At 32.2% G+C, this 17,632-nt stretch overlaps 1 protein-coding gene across 1 annotated transcript in view; it reads left to right on the top strand.

Moving 5' to 3' along the window:
- Nucleotides 1–1,226: 1,226 nt before the first annotated feature.
- fz3 (frizzled 3) overlaps nt 1,227–17,632 on the top strand; it is a 31,631-nt gene continuing 15,225 nt past the window's right edge. Inside the window, exon 1 of the mRNA XM_070636744.1 lies at nt 1,227–2,256. Within this exon, the coding sequence (XP_070492845.1) occupies nt 1,981–2,256 (276 nt within the window). The 5' untranslated portion in view covers nt 1,227–1,980. The remainder of the gene's footprint in view (nt 2,257–17,632) is intronic.

Genomic DNA, 17,632 nt, shown 5'->3' with positions numbered 1-17,632 from the left:
AATTTTCTCAAATTTTGCCTCGTCCTCTTCTTTTTCTCACTTCTCGAGTTTGCTTATATCTTTTACTTCTCTCGTATTATGAACGTTTTGTGATCATTTCTTGATCATCATCATCTGCTATTGTGCAAAAATATTGAGATTATTGCTCTCTCATTTCTGTTCCTTCTCTCTCTCGCTCAATTTTTAAGTGTTTTCGTAGCTTTGTTTTGAATAAGAATTGAAGGTGTGTTGGTTGGATGTAGAGAGAAGAAGAAGAACAGATCAAGTGGGTGACAAAACTTCGTTGTGAAAGGATTTTCATCAAAGGTCAAACACCGTCGTAGTAGTCATAGTGTCGAATTTTTGAATTTTAGTAACATTTAATTTAATTTGTGATTTTTGAATTTTTTTTTAAGTTTTGAAGTTCCAAAGCTGTGGAAGCTACATTGATTATGGTTTTTGAATCTGAATATTGAGATTACAAGATCAGTCCATTTATGGCCTAAGAAATGTTGGAAGGAGGCTGTCAGTAGAGATAACATTATTCGTGACATTAAGAATGCGGAAGCCAGCGAAAGAGCCAGCTTGAGGCAACATCTATGAGAGGAGATAGATCACAGTTAATCTGTTTGATCAGCGAGGTAAGTAAGAATTTCTAAATGTTAGTTTTAAAATTCTTCTGACATAACATGCTCAGGTGGAGTGAAGCAAAAAAGTGTCGTTCAATTTTTAGTAAGGTCTACGATTTTGTAATAGCTTAGACAAAATAAATTAATATGCATGGACAATTTGTAACGAAAGGGAAGGCGAGGAGGACCTAAATAAGCCGTTTTTTCCGTAACGTAATAAGTCAACGGCCCTTAATCCAGATTTAAACAATTGTTTCACTAAGAATCCTAAGGGAAACCTAAGGGTGCTTAATTTTTTTTTTTAAAAAAAAAAGGATAATTATACCTTTTCAACACAAATATTATTTAGTAATAAAGGTTTCGAACCTTGTAATTTTAGCATTTCAATATTAATGCAACTCATGCAATTTCGAATCTCCATGAAAGTTCCCAATTTTCCCATCACTAGTCACCACATTGATCGCCTAATAACACATAATCCATTACATTAGTATATGTGCATCGTATTTCTCTCAACTTCCAATTCCTCTCTCATTTATTCTCTCACGAAAAAATTCTCTTACTTGTTTTATTTTAAAATACAAAAGACATTTTTAGTTTTGGTTTAGTTCGCCAGAAACCATCCAACAAGGTAGACTTTTGTTCACCTCCGCTCTTGCTGGATCATATTTTGATTTTATTAATAAAATGTATATTCAAGTCAAGGAATAAGAGAAAGAAAAAAGAAAAATTAATAATTTTCTCAAATAATTCGAATAAAAATTGAAAATTCGACGAAATAAAAAAAGAATTTTTTTGTGCGTTGTGTTGTGAACGTGAAAAAATATAAGGAAAAAGAGAAAAGAAACGCCAATTAATTGAAGAAAATTGTGCAAACAATTAAATTTTACAACGTGTTTACATAAACGTGTGTGAATTTTTTTTTTTACTAATTTCTTTGCGGAAAATAAAAACAACAAAAATTTTTTCGGGTAGAATTGTGAAAAAAATTGATTGTTATTACTCTCATAATCAATGCCGTACCTAATCAGACGTTGAGCAGGGTTTGAAACAGATATAAATTGATGATGGAAAATTGTGAAAATTTACATAGATTTTTCATTTGAGAAATAATATAATTAACTGGAGGTGAAAAGAGAGACTCAATACACAAGCATTACCTGTCACAACGGTCATATCAGGTGTAAATAAAGTGTTTTTCGGGAGATAAAAGGAATATTATCTGAACTAATCAATTTTTTCTGTGCGGCCAAAAAATAAAAGTCTGTTCGGTATTTTATAAAAGTAAAGGCGCAAAGCGGGGTGTATAGAGAGGTTTTTCTAGTGTGACACAATAGATAACAGGAGAATAATAATATAAATAATAATAAAAATGTACACATTAAGTGGAAATAAAATGTTATCAATTGATTTTCTAATGTTACTGATACTATTGCTCGTGATAAAAACAATTAATGCATCAACATTGCCATTATTGCCATTGTCATCATCGACACTCAATGAATTAAATAGCAATAACAACAAGAATAATAAATGTGAGGAGATAACGATCAAAAATTGCCCAGAATTGAAATATAATCACACGATGAGCACAACAGTCGATACTATCGGCCATAATCGTATGGATATCAATGATGCTAATGAAATGGTGAGTAAGATTAATTCATTTGATTAATATCATACTTGAATGAATGATCTAATGAGGACAATATAATGTCATTAAATTATTATCGTCCTACACGTCATTTGGGATTACTGACTGTCTTATTTTTTGCTATTTCTATGATTTCTTGTATCGGGATTTACTGAAAGAACTGTGGACTCTCGATCAGTTTGTCTTATACAGTGCTTTATTAGCTTATTTGGTCATTTTAGAGCCAAGTAGATATGCCGACCATAAATTAGACCAAACCGTTTTCAGGTCGATGTTACTTCTGAATTCAGAGTTAATCTTACTGTTCGTCGAGACTTTGATGTCCTCAATCAACATTTTAAGTGCCATGTATCATCTCACCTCGACTGAACTCGATCCCACCAAACCCACATGCGCCATCAATCGTCTAATCAAATCTCAAATATTTCCTTACTTCCTTTAATTTTTTTAATACTTCTTTTCATTAAATCTCATCTCACTGTTGCTCATTTGAAAAGGCATTAATATACCTTATCTTACTCTATTCCTTGAGCTCGCGCGCTCATACTCACAACCTATCTCAATTTACCTGTTAAGTCTAACGGGCGGCGCGGCAAAAGTTCAATCAAAAAAGAGCAGAGAAGAAAAAAAAATTACAAAAAGGCAACAAACGAACGAGAAAAGGAGAATAAGAAAGAAGTTATGAATAATAATAACAGCACAAAGAACGTTCATTAATGACAGGCGAAGTAAAAGAATGGATGAAGAGAGAACCAAAGGAATAAAAAATAATATTTTTTTTAATATAATGCTTAATTTAATTATCGATGTGGAACTAAAGCGATAAAGGCATCTATGCACTTACGTAATTTCATTATAATTCGCATATACAAAATGAAAAACTATCAAATTACAGACAATGCAATTCAATCGATTAATCGTCAATGTCTTTTCCTCACCGCTGACTTCTGAAGGTCTTCACTGCTCAGTCATTCTTTTTTTTATGTGCGCGTATTAATTTGCCTTTGGGCTCACTGACATCTGCAAAAAAAAATAAAAACTAAAAGTTGAAAGATCACGCGAGGAATTGGACAGTCTCGGTATGTCTCGGAATAAATAATGTCTTACTAAAAGCACCGAACATCAATTAATTATCGCATCTGTCACATACTACAAAAGCAGGCACGAAATAAAAATTAAGAAATTAGCCATCGTAACAAATTGATTAATTAATTTATTATGGAAATCATTTTTCTCAGTTTTTTGTCGTCGTCGTCGACGTCGCCAACGCATCTCTTTTTGATCATATCCGATGATGATGATGATCATCAAACTAATTGTCGTTCCTCATGAATATGAAAATTGATTCGATGCGTGAAGATTTATTAATGAGAAAAAATTAACTATGACGAAAATAGAAAAATTGACGACTGACACAAAAGTTGTGGATGTAAAGTGATATTTAGGCTGTATACTGCTGTGAGGAAAGTTACAAAATGTTTTGAGATCTGATCAGTTTTGAGGTGTGAATGTCACTGAACAAATTTCGATACAGTTTAACAGTTTTGTCATCATGTCATTTAACATAGATAGTAAACAGCTACAGACATCATGTATTCCCCAGATGAGAAAAACGCACTCAAAAAGAAAAACATGACAGAGCGACTAACTTCTTTGATCTTTTCACTCTTTTACATCTTTTATTTTCGCATATGTTCAACTCACTCCTTTTAATTGAATGTCATGCCACAACTTTGTGACTCACTTTCTTCATGCACGATAAAATAAAAGAAAAATAATCTTTTTTTTATTATTCTTGATTTTTTTTCTTCACTTCTCTCATTTGATGTTAACAAACATGTAAACTATCTCAGACTGTTTCAAAGAGTTTGAAAAAAAACACAAAAAAAAGTCTTTGATTTTTCCACGGTATATGGTTTGTACATGTGTATATACAAATGTGTAACGGAAAATTAAGATGAAATAGTGATACGTGTGATGAGAAATTGTTCGGGAAGTTGGGAATGCTGGTCTGGTGGAAGTGTTAGACGCATTCTTAAGGTAGGAACTGAGTGTTGACTGTTATTGCTTGATATTTTGTTATTGATTGGTTCCTTAGGGGGTTTATGTTAGGGCATACACTTGATAAATCATTGTTGGACCTAACAGACCAGTCTTAATGTTTTGAACATCAATGGACGATTTCTCGGATTATATTCTTGTTCTCGGATCAGAGTTCGAGGTTGACTCAGATTTTGTATGGTTGACTCAAGTCGTCTCGACTCTAGCTAAGAGCAAACACTCAACAAATTGATCGTATCCCTAACAAACCAGCTCAAACCTGTTCAAAAGCCCACACCCATCACAAGCCAGTCTAATCCGATCACGAGAAAATCAAGCTAAAAACATTGATACCTCGCATTGATCAAGGCAAATGTTTCAATCTGTAATGTGTGTACTTAAATTTTTTTTTCCCATCCGCAATATATAGATATGTGCATAAATACGTATGTATCCCGGATTCTCGTCTTATTTTCATCATTATCATCTAAATCGTGTATATACACAAAAGTTGTAGCAATTTATCGTATAAACGATGAATTTCATGTTTAATTTTCCATCACAGATCACAGGAAAATCATGTGAAAAAAAGAAGGAAAAACGCGATGTTTTTCTTTCGAATGCTTTTAGCGAATTAAAAGAAAAAAAAATGAAAATGCCACAAAAGAGGGCGAGAACAGCTCTAAATTATAAATAAAATTAAACGATCATAAACAGAAAAAAATTTCTTCCATCAAGTAATATAAACCCATTTCCAGTGCCAGTTCGCTTCTATTTTTTTTTTGTAAATTAAATGAACAAAATCTTCTCCTTCCTCCGACATCAAAGTTGCTTTCATTTTATTTTGATTAGCTTTTTAGATAATTATTATGGTCATGCTTAATGGTAAACCATTGCACTTCTGTCTCTAATGCTGATGATTCTTTATGTGAGGTTTAAACTGTAAACAATTATAGCTGCTATTAATATAATTTTAATTTTTTTTAGTTCATTTGCGAGAGTTGCTATGCCTCTCAAAGAGGTCAAGATCCTCTGTCTCATCTTACTTCCATTATCTTAAATGACATCAATCTTGATTGTTGCTTCATTCTAGCATGCTAATGATAAATCATAATGCTCATGTTAATGATAATGTAAGAGTTAAATGTCATGAGAGTAAACAACTGTAATGAGGCTAGAGAATCTACAAGACAAGATAAGCTAGTGACAAAAGGTGACAGTTATAAATTTACGACTTCTTTTTTCCATGCATGAGAATATTTGTCTGTAGAAAATTAATTTTTGCGGTGAACTGAAAAGCAATTAGTTTAAATTGAGGTGTAATTTCCGTGTTTGGTAGTATTTGAGGTGTTGACGATAATTACTTGATTGGTTGGGAAGATCCAAGATTCTCACATGATGGCTAGCAATTATGACTTACAGTTGGAATGTAGGATCTATGCTGGATATAGGAGAGTACCTTGAAGTACATTCCAAGGAGTGGATGAAATCTACAATCAGACAAATTACTAAAGTACAAAATTCTGTACTAAACCTTAGAACATTGAGCAATTTAAATTACATTTGACCGTTGAAATTTAAAATAATGTTTTCCATTGCAAAACTTGTAGATTTTTGAACATTTTAAGGCCAATCCTGAGTTTTAATGCCTGATTATTAATTTTCACAGAATTTAGTAACCCAAAACCGTTCTTACCTCCCTCTAAAATACACTACTGTCTATACTAACTAGATTCATCGCTCATGACCCAAAAAAAGCTATTTAAGAACACACATGAAGCTGAAAACAGCACGATGCGTGTAAGGCAATTAAAAATGTGAGAAAACAGTTGTAATATTCATAATAATAATTTAATGCTGTTAATAAATGGTCAATTTTTTTCATCATTTTCATTTCCATTTCCCTCAATTTTCTCGCTACATTCACGCATGCTACATATTGCGGTTGTTTATAAAGAGAACCTCGAAAGAGATAGAGAAAAAAAAATCATTAAAAAAATTATCTTTTTAATTTTTTATTTGATCTTCTTATTTGCCACAAGTTAAAAATCACTGACATTAAGCGCATTTTATTCTCAGAAAATTAATTCCATCTAGCTAATTAAGACATAAACTTGTCAGAATCTGATTGTTCAACACAAGTCATTGTTGACAGAAAAACATTTAACATTCCCTCCCCAAAATGATGTTCACCAAGCATTTTTCATCGAACACATTCTCATTTCATTTACAATTCAATGTCGATCATGAAAGCGTCTAATTAAAGTGATTTCGTATATAAAAAAATATAGCACGTTCTGTTTTATTTTCCATGCCGGATTTTCACGAGAAAATTGAACATAATCAAAAGAAATTCAAGTTTCTCTTGGATAGGAAAAAGATGGAAATTTTGAAAGGCATTTGGCATAGGAATGAGATGATCATTTACTTCATAAGATTGTTAGGTAAATGATTATAAATATAAGCTACTTAGGAGTTTTAATGTCTTCGGCTTCTGCCCAGAAACCAAAAAAAGAATGTATAAATTTTTTGTGCTCAGCATAAACACAGATGATAGTCAATTTTCTGTTGCTAAATGAAATGGCTATAATTGAGATTATTATGGAGGATCATAAAGACAATTTGTAGAAATGAGTCACGATGGTGGTCTGTAAAATATATTAGAGAATTTTAAGTACTACTTAATTTTTGAGGCAGTATTAATCATTAAGGAAATAGAGCAATAACTTTAAAATTACTGACAATTTGCCAAGCAGACAATGAGCATTCTCATCTTGTCTAGCTCTCGAGAGCCTGCTCGTTGCCTATTAAGGAATGTCTTGCAGCATATCGTGCGTCAAACATTAAATCGCACCTGAGTACAAGCATAATAAAAGTCCATTTTATGACTCCATAATTATCAAGTCATGAAATGTACATCATGCACATTTATTACAGTACAAAGTCGAAACCCAAAAGTCATAAATTAATTGAAATATAAATGTTATGTATATTGATGATCATTACAAATTAAAGACAATGAAAATGAGAAAGATAAGAAGTACAAAGCGTCACATCAATCAGTCATACAAGACAGAAAAATTGCCACTCAATTGCGATCCGACATTGAAAGCCTCAAAAGCATGTACAGATGTACTGTAAAGGAAACACACACGAAAATAATATTGTTTACAACTTATGACTAATTGCTTTTTAATTAATTTATAATTGCACAATAATTTAACTTTAATATATAAGAAAATTTATCAAACAAGATTTCCCTTTGTGGTATTAAATTTAATTTACTACAAAAGAGAGCTTGCGACAAGAAAAAAAATAAATATATATTTTAACATAGTGGCATTACATGCGAACGCACATGGAAATATGATGGATGGATATTAAAGGAGACCAAGAATTAATCCAGAAGGCTTCGATATATTTATTTCCATATAAATTACGCTATAGATTGCCGCATGCCATATCAGCAGGAATATATAAAAATTTATTTTTGATCAGGGTATTATGGAGACTATTTTCTGTAAATCAGCGCCATCTGGCAAATTTATTGCTGCCTTAATTTTCTTCATGCAAATAAATTTTGCGGCACTGTAAAGCAAAGAAGTCGATTAAGAAAGTCGTGAGTACGAGAATTAGTTTGAGACGCCGTTTGGAATACAAGTTGGGTATTGTTGAGTCGTTGCGAGTCACAGTTGTTTGTTTACTGTCTAGTTCTGTCATAATAGCTGTGTATTTAGACTTGACCTAGACTAGAGTAAGCTTAAATGTCATTTCCTAGCTAGAACTATCAAAACTAATCAATTAAAACTCATAATATGCTTCGACAGACAATCTGCAAGCGCATATGAAGCACGTCACCCAAAAATTCAGCTCCCCATTCAACAGGATTGAGAAAGTGCGAAATAAAAATGATTTATTGAAGTTCACTTAAATCAAAATTAAACAGTAATTTAATTATCATGTATATTTGCGAGTTCTCTTTTTCTTCAACGACATAAAGACGACCTGACAATGAAAATTCATTCAAGTTTCTTTTTAGCCTCAAAAGAAAAAACGTGTGTCTCATTACATATGTTCTTATACGTTCAACTTCATAGTCAGTTTTTTTCAATTTATTATTAACTTTTATTGCTCTCCGTACATACAAACATTGGAATATTCGTGAAATAACAAGAAATAAATATTAAATATTTCTGTCTCACTTTTTGTGCTGTGCTGTGTGTGCGAGCCTTTGTCGGCGACATGAAGCGGTTTTCTTGTTTCATGATAAATGGCTTGATTATTTATTTGTTGTTGCAATAAAATGTTTTCCCACAAAAACACAATCTATATAGTCAGTAGAGTGAATATTGATAAGCAATATTTTTTTTTTCTTTTTCCTATTGAGGAGGTTTCATGTGTGCGCCTCATGACGAAAAACCTTTTTTTTTAAGCTGATAAGATGTCGGCGATAAAAAACGTGAATTAAAGAATGAATTTTTGTGGATGAATAATTTCTATTTTGATTTGTTTTGAATGAGTTCATTTAAATGGGCCGAATTAATCATCAAACGATGCTTTAAGTATTTGCGGTATCAATGACATAATCACAGAGGATCATTGTGTCTATTGATGCTGCTCATTAAATATATTCAATTTTATATAGAAGGAGGAGTTGATGGGGGTCTAAAGTAGTTGAGGACAACCTTCACAGCGCACCTTAGTGCTAGTCTACTAGTGTTCCCCACCGCTGCTACAATGAATGTTACCTTAATAATTCATAATTTGATTTTAAGACTCCCAAAAACCATTAAGACAGTTTGATTTCACGCAATTTTACGACTGTTGTCAAAAAAGTTTTTTGGCACATAACTGATAAAAGTGGAATCATGCGATAATCAGAGTGCGGTAAAAGGCAATATAATTTGTGACATCAAAGATATCTACAGACGTGCGATTTTGTCATACGAATCTTAGGCACTTAATATTTCCTCAATTAAAATCACATTAATTTCTGTAAAATCAATTAAAATCTAAACAATCACAGCGTCGACCTCAAAGAGATTTATTTAATAATATTTATATTTAACAGGAATGGAATTTCTCACAACCTTTTTTTACTTCTTTCTACTTTTTGCTTCGTTTTATTTCGCGAAATGATCGCTAATATGCAATGGAATGTGCAGTGTCTCTTAATGCTATGTGGCGCGCTATGAATAGCAATTTTTTACATGACTCTAAGTTCAGTGTCATGAATATGAGCAGTTTGTGAGCAATTCTTTAATTGCATTCAAACTAAAGTTCTGCAAATTGCACATTGTAGTTAAGATAAATTGTCACAGAATTTACACTAATGATCGAGGTTCAAATCCTTAAAAATTCATATAACTGGAAACACACACTAAATTGCTATCTTTTGGAACTTTTTGCAATGAGTTCGTTTTATTTTAATTCCTGCATTCAAGTTCATGCTAACTTTTTCCTTCATTTTAATTCTCCTGACTTTCCATAGAACTGCAATATTATATTTCGTAGACTGCACTGTGGATTTCATTTAGTTGAACATACTTGAACTTGATTGGCATATGAAAGAATTACAGATGATCATTAAATGGAAGGCAGAAATGATTGTGGATTTCTTATATCGCATACACAAGAGAGAAGACCTTTTCTCTCTCACAAAGAATGAAATCGACCATCAAGTTCTGTGTATATGCTATTGGGAAAATTTATCGCTAGTGCGGCAATAAAATAAAGTTAAATCACTGATTGTCGGACATTTATCTTCGACAATTTTTTCAACTTCTCTTCTTTCATTGATAATTAATCGTAACGAAATGCACAAGAACTATCGACAATCGTTCTCTGTTTAAGACACACCGTAAGAGGTAATCTCAATTATTGTGGAATATTGTATGCCACTTAACATACATTATCAGACGATGTGAATCAATTCCTTTTTTAAAATTGCCAATCATTCCCAATGGGCCTTCTCAGATCAATCTAGACAATCTTAATAGTAATAATCCATAAAGGAATATTCAGCATCAAAATAGTTTTTTTGAGCGTCTCGAATTGCTGATGACATAGAAAATCAGCATGAGATTATTTTCTGCAGATATGCAAATTAAGGCGCATATTTCTGTTAGAATAAAGCACAGTACAAACCGCAATCAACCGTTTCGCTATCCTAAGTGCCTAACCGAATCAAGAATCAAATGAACATTACGACCATAATCCAATAAGTCTCTATTTACCCAACAGACTTTGTGTGTAGAACTAACATTCCAAAATGTATAATAATACTCGAAAAGAAGGTAAAGCTCTATTGACGCTGGCAAATATTTAATGACAAAATATTAAGAGACTTTCATATTGAAGTCGTATTTAATGATAAAATAAAATTGAAAAAAATCTTTTTATTGTAGTATATAAGACATCAAATAAGACATTAAGTTTTTTAAGAAAAAAAATGCCGACAATGATAATTTGCCAAATGGTAATTTACACTTCAAAAAAAAATAATATTCCTTTATATTCGATTGCCTATTGTCTCACAGATTGAGTCATATTTTGCCTGAAAAACTAGCAAATTTAACGCTTATGAATGCTAAAAGCGATTTATTGTTTTTTATGAGAGACTTTTTATACACACAAAAAAATGACTTTATTTGCTCATCAATAAATGTGCGGTGCCAGACATGCTTTTATAGTATCTCACCTCTTTTTTTTCGCGTCTTCAATAAAAATGCTTTTTATTTTACCGTGCACGATATACAATTCAATGGAAAGATATGACAATGATAGCCATGGATGATAAACATGGAGGTTTATATTCTTACACACAATCAATAGTTGGGTATTATATGGAATTACAACTCAAAAGGAGAACAATTCAAATATTTACAGCTGAATATCCGATTGACACACTGTTGTTTCTAGGGTATCGTTATGTCACTAACAGTAAAGCGTCTCAGATATGCATACATATCTAGTCGATGTCTTGAACGGATGTATTGATCTGTAGGGCCAGTGCCACTCGGGACATAGCTAGACAGAGTTCCAAACCATTACAAACCAATAGTAAACAATTTTGAGAGTCTGGTCTAAACAGGAAGAAAATGTAGATCTGTTACAGAGATATTAAGTATAATAGACACTGGCGTTATACCTTATGACATGTAATAAATGTCATTCCTCTCATTTTTGCTGTTATCAGCCATAGACAATAAATGTTGTAATTTGTAGACACACTATTGCTTACACTACAAATTTATCTAGTATCAGGAATCACTAAAGATTTTAAAAACTATCGGAACCAGCAGAATCAAGTCTTTCGTTTCAAAATAGCTAATGACTCCATCCTCAAATCATGAATGTCTGCTAATAATCACAAAAAATCTATTGTCTTGATTAATTCTCGTCATCATTACGTCTCACTTTTAGTTTTTGCTATATCCAACGTATATCCATCATATTTAATTTCATTCTATGTTCCAAACGTTTGCGTTCTTTTCATTTATTCCCGCTTATTATTATGATGACGATATGGTTAAAAAACAAAAAAAAAAGTCTTCTTATTTCTCGTAGATATGTGAATAGATTACAAAAGGAGGAACAAAAAAAATATATATACACGACGAGCTAAAAGTCATAATCCAAAGACAAATAAATTAAGCAAAACGTTGACGGGAACGAAGGCAAAAAGAAACTGTGTGTATATAGATATATGAAATTATTATTTATTAAATATATACACAAAAAAAAATATATTTTTTTACTCCGGTGTGTACAGAGTCTACATCCATTCAATAAAGAACAAAATGTAAAGACATGGATGGATATGCTGAGGAAGAGAGAAAAATATGAATAAAAATATTGGTTTGTAACGTTTGGAAGTGTTGATGACTTGAGCGCATTTTTTGGAACAGACTGTTTTATGACTGATTCTTTGGGACGACCAGTTACATCACGAGAACTTCAGTCCATAGGACAAGACATACAATTGGTCAAATAGCATTTCTAATCTTATACGTCGTCATTTTGATAGAAAAGTTCAATAAATGATCCAATTTGTGTGAATTTTGAGATGTAAGCGTAATCTTGAACTATTAAGGCTTGAACGCCTCATTTTGAATCTTATAAAGGAACTGATACTACCTATTAAGTTTAGCATTACAATCCTAAATAAACAGACTACCAAACAGTCTTCATGCTTCTCGAAAATCTCCGCTAACTTAAATGATGTTTATTAAGCGATTTTTGTGTCTTAAATGGCTTTAAACGAAGATGAATATTTACAATTCGTCACAAAAATGCCGTGAAACGTCGTTTCGTTTTCTTTTCTTTAATTTCTTAAAAGACTTCATCATCAAGTCAGTCATTTTTATGCATATACACACATATTTATTGTGGCTCAAGGGATGGATGGATGGATATAAAGAAGAAAAAGAAGATATCTTGTAGTCATCGATGTAGGAACAGACAAACCAGTGTAGATATGTACAATAAAAATTAAAAGCCATAAGAAGAAGACGAGGGGAAAAAGGAGGAAAGATCAAAGCATTGATGCCGACTGATTCACAGGAAAAATGTATATCGCTCGCGTTCATACGATCGTAAGAGATTTCTTGATGTGCATGGAAAAGAATAAGAAATTGATAAAACCAAAAAAGTAGTAAGAAGAAGAACTGAAATCATGGTTGATTATGCTTTATAAATAAAAAAAAATTGCACAACTCACAAATATTGCATGCATTACCATGGAATGTAAATGTAAAATTAAAGTAAAATTACGCGATTTTCATCGTTTGCGGTTCAATTCAATTGTGAAGAGAGAGAGAGAGAGCAAAAATTTCTTCCATCCTTCTTTTTGTACCTGCACAATTTTCCTCTTCCTCTTTATCTTTAAGTCGCCTCACCGCTTAATGCATGTTTCGATCGATGTATCAAATCAATAATGCGGAATAAATTGATATTGAGCACATTAAAGAGAGATAAATTTGATATTTCTCACAGGAATGAGACGAAAAAAAAAGACCGAAACTGGAGATGAAAGAGGAGGTGAAGGAAGAAGAAATGAAAAAAAAAAAAGATAGAGAAATTAACCCTTTCGGCTTCTACAGATTCTTTCACTATCTATCTTATTACTCTTTATATTTTTTTTTCTTCTTTAATCCATGACTACGAATGAGATTAATTAAGCGATCTGTCGCTAATGGGTTAGTATTAATAATTTCAATGGAATTCAATGACTGGATTTGTGGTAGGGTATTCAATAGGAATTAAGGAGAGTCATTAAGAAAATTCTTTGTCGGTATTAAAAGATTGAATTAAATTCGACAGCTACTGTAATTTATTATTATTGCATATGCTCAATGCTGTTCAGCAGTGAATAAGCAATTGTGCTGTAGTTGTTTGAGTTTCGGGCAACTGAATTGAACAGCTCAGGTTCGATTTCTAACAACTGTCTAAAATAGACCAGAAATCATTCTATGAACTAGGAAAGATGAATCTAGTGTAGCTAGACATTGAGCCCCCCTGGTCACTAGCCATCATCAGAAACCCAAACCACCAATAAGATTACTTAATTACAATCCAATGCCTCTAAAATGTCTTATCATATCGAATCACAAATGAGTGCAACGACCAATTTAGTCCACATTAATGTTAAGTCTTGTGGATGTTTATTCAGGCGAATTATAAATGATATCAATGATTTTAAATGCTCATTACCTCACATTTGTTATTATTCTCTCCTTCTTTATGTCCATGGCATTAAAGAAATTCAGCACATATTCTCATTTTCAATTCCTTTCTTTTTTCTCCATCATCGCAACTTCTGTGGATTCATTTTCAAGCTACTTCTGTCAGATTCTTTTACAAAGCTCGAACGAATATAGAAGAAGAAACAATATTAAGAAGATCTGGAATTTCGATAAATGTAAATTTGCTGGTTAATCTTTAATCGATGAATTATAATTTTGCAATAATAATTTTCATTTTCAGCTTTTTTATGCAAATTTTATTAACATAAGAACTGAAAATTTGTAACGATTAAAATTTAAATTCCTTCGTTATTTTTTTTAATCATTTCCAAATGAAATGCTAAATAATGGACGAAGAATACTAAATAATAATTTAAGGGATTAATTTTGTTTTTTTGTATATTTATTTAAAGACGCTTTTAATGTCTTAAGATTATTTGTTTGTTTCTTCACGGTGACGCAGACAAGTGATCGTGATGGAATTTACTATTTTTGTGCGTCTATGACTGTTTGATCATCACATTTGGGGGATATTAGGAAGTTATGTCACCCAAAATGTGTCTTATGATCTGTTCATTTGTTTAAGCTGTCTTACTTCCTATTATCTGTTGTAATTATCATTTGTTAGGCACGTTTGTCAATATGTCTTAAAGTATATAAGCCAAATCAAGCGTAGTCTGCCATGAAGTAGCTCTATCCACTTGCTCGGCTCATGGACAACATTACAAACTATGCCCGATCAGCATAAGACCGTTAGAGGCTAGTCTGCCATAGCTAGACACATCCATAATATCATACATCTAGACATCAATCTAAAAACTCTGAATATAGCAGCATAACTCCTCAGATCATCTCATGTTGCAGCAAAAACTCAACAAAGTTGATAATTCAAGCCATATGCGCTCATCTTTAATTCCCTTTTAATCTTATTTCCTTCAAAAAATTCATATTACGTTCAATTCAATTCTTTAGTTTTTATTCATCCATTGCGGCACATCGCGTCTTCTCATCCTCCTTCATTCCTCCTTTATCTCTTCGAAATGTATTTACATTTGTTATTTTCATTGCATTTCTTAATGTTTAATCAAGAATATAGCGCACTGACAAGTTTTTTGAGTCGCCACAATTCAACCAGTGCATTTAAGTTGAATGAAGACTTTAAAGACATTGCAGTGTGCCGTCTTGAATCTCAAGGGAGATGGCAAAAAAAAAGAAGCGAAAGAAGATGAAAAGAAGGCATTTGCAGACATAAATATAATTGTCGGCAAATGGCAATATTTTAATATTTTTTCTCTCTCTTTTCGTCGTTGCTTTCTTGCCTTATTTTTGCTTTTTTATGCTGCATTACTAAATTGCAATTAAGTCTTGCAATAAGCATGCACATGCTCTTACTCTTATTTTTGTTTTTGCTACACTGCTGAATAAAGTCAAGGAATTCTTTTTTTTTCAGTGTCTGTTTTTACATCAGATGAGTCTTAGTGCCATAAAGCCGCGGCATATATTCCAATTATTACCGCAGTGCAATTAATTGATGTTTGGCAAATCTACATCGATTATCTATGGAGCGATAATCAAAAGCTTCTATACTGGATACTTCCTTTTATTTCAAACAAATGAAATTAAAATTTATTCCCTCCGTGAAGTAGATTTCGCATGCTCAGCAGGTTCTCTCTTTAGTCATCTCATTTTAATACTTTTTTGTATTATTACTGAAATCTCTTGTGTGCTGAATGACCATAGCAGATGAAAGGAGTCAAAAAGAAATATTGTTCGCATGATGTGCTGATTTTTGAGCAAGAAATGAGTTTAAAATGCTATCTGATGTGTTGGATCTAAGGCGCATATCTTACCATATCCAACACATTGTAATCTTCATCCAAAATCAACATGCACAGTCAATATTAATCTCAGTGAGATTGCAAAACACAAAAATCAGTATGTGAGCTCTTTTATTCCACATCTCGTGGTTGTTATTGAGCATCTTATTCATTTATATGATGAAATTTCATACGGCGATCTTTCTTTTCTCTTCCACATTATTACATTTCACTTTTTTTCTTTCTTTCTTTTGCTTCTTTGTAATTCCCTTCCAGTGGAGAAGAAGAAAAGGAGAGAAAAAAAACGAAAAATCTGTATCTACATAAATGAATATGCGCGCACACACGGTGCGGTGTAGATCCATCGATTTAATTAATGGTAATGTTTCACGGCACAGCATGGTGTAATATTATTTTATTAGTCTTAATGATCCCACAAATTCGACGAAATGGTCATTTTTATTTGCCTCACTATTGGATATCTGATCATCAGCACTTTCATGTATGATGAAAATCTCATCACTTTTTCTGTTTTTGACTACTGTAGCAAATTTTTTTTATATATACTGAAATGATGACGGTTATTGAACTGATAAATTATTAATGGATGTGAAGCTATGAGACAATTTTTTTAATGCTGTCGTAAATAATACTCGAGGCATTTCCTTTGAGGTTGTTTATAAGTGTGATTGAGGGAAGATGTGATCATTTTGATGTCTAGATGAACTTACTTGCTGAATGAGAGGCAACGCATCCAACTAAGCTAACTCATTACCAGTCTGATCACTAGAAGGCTCAGCCTAAGGCTCCAATTAAGACAGTAATTCTAAATTTTATAACATATTAGTCACTTAACAATGAATCCACGCTGCACCTCAATAAATGACTTTCCAAAAATTTCTCAACATTTCCATCCACTCATTCATATCTTTTGGCTATATTACAGCAAGAGAGGAGATGATATCAAAGTAATGGCTATTTGGATGATGATAATGTTCCCATCAATTTACGTTCTTTTCTCTTCTCTTTTCATAACAAACGATCAGTCTTCATTCCCTCGCATGAAATTCATCTTAATTATCTTAAATAACGCCAAAAATAACACTTCTCTTCGAATTTAATTTGCCACACCGTTGCCTTCTTCTTTACATGAAGAAAAAAAAAGGTTCTTTTCTGTTTGCTTCTTTCTCGAATATTTTGCACAAAAAAGAAGATGAAAAGGGAAATAATGTGAAATTTTTGAAGGCTTAATATTCATGAATGTGCTTAATTTCGTTGAATATTCAACTTCTCGGAGAGTATATCGAGAATGATTTATAGTTCATTTATTAATAATCACTAATAAATGGTGATGATTTGGGTATTTGAATATTTTTGAATTAAATTTTTTTGATAAAATATTTTTATTGCTAGACCGTCTAGTCGATGGCTTAGTCAAACCTGAATTTTTGTAGGTTTGTTGTTAATGATATTAATAAGTAGCGAAAGGAGAATATCTAATATTCATTAGGAGTCAGTTATAGATGATGTTAGTTCTCAGCTCTTGAGCTGTGATATCCAGCTGTACGATTTTGATGATCATCATTAGTTAATGTGAGGAATCAGTCCATATAGAGAGTGTTATACTCATTATTGATACCTGGCCAGTTAAAGGCATCACCTTAGTGTATTATAAATCACAATTGACCTGTACGGCAAGCATCATTAAGGAACAATCTCTAGGCAAAGTATTCAAAGATGATCTTCGACCTTTGATCCATTTCCACT

Source organism: Chironomus tepperi, unplaced genomic scaffold (assembly GCF_022539635.2).
Source record: "Chironomus tepperi strain 1889 unplaced genomic scaffold, CSIRO-AGI_Ctep_v1 contig_137, whole genome shotgun sequence".
Lineage (NCBI taxonomy): Eukaryota > Metazoa > Arthropoda > Insecta > Diptera > Chironomidae > Chironomus > Chironomus tepperi.
This window is presented reverse-complemented; position numbering and strand designations above follow the sequence as displayed.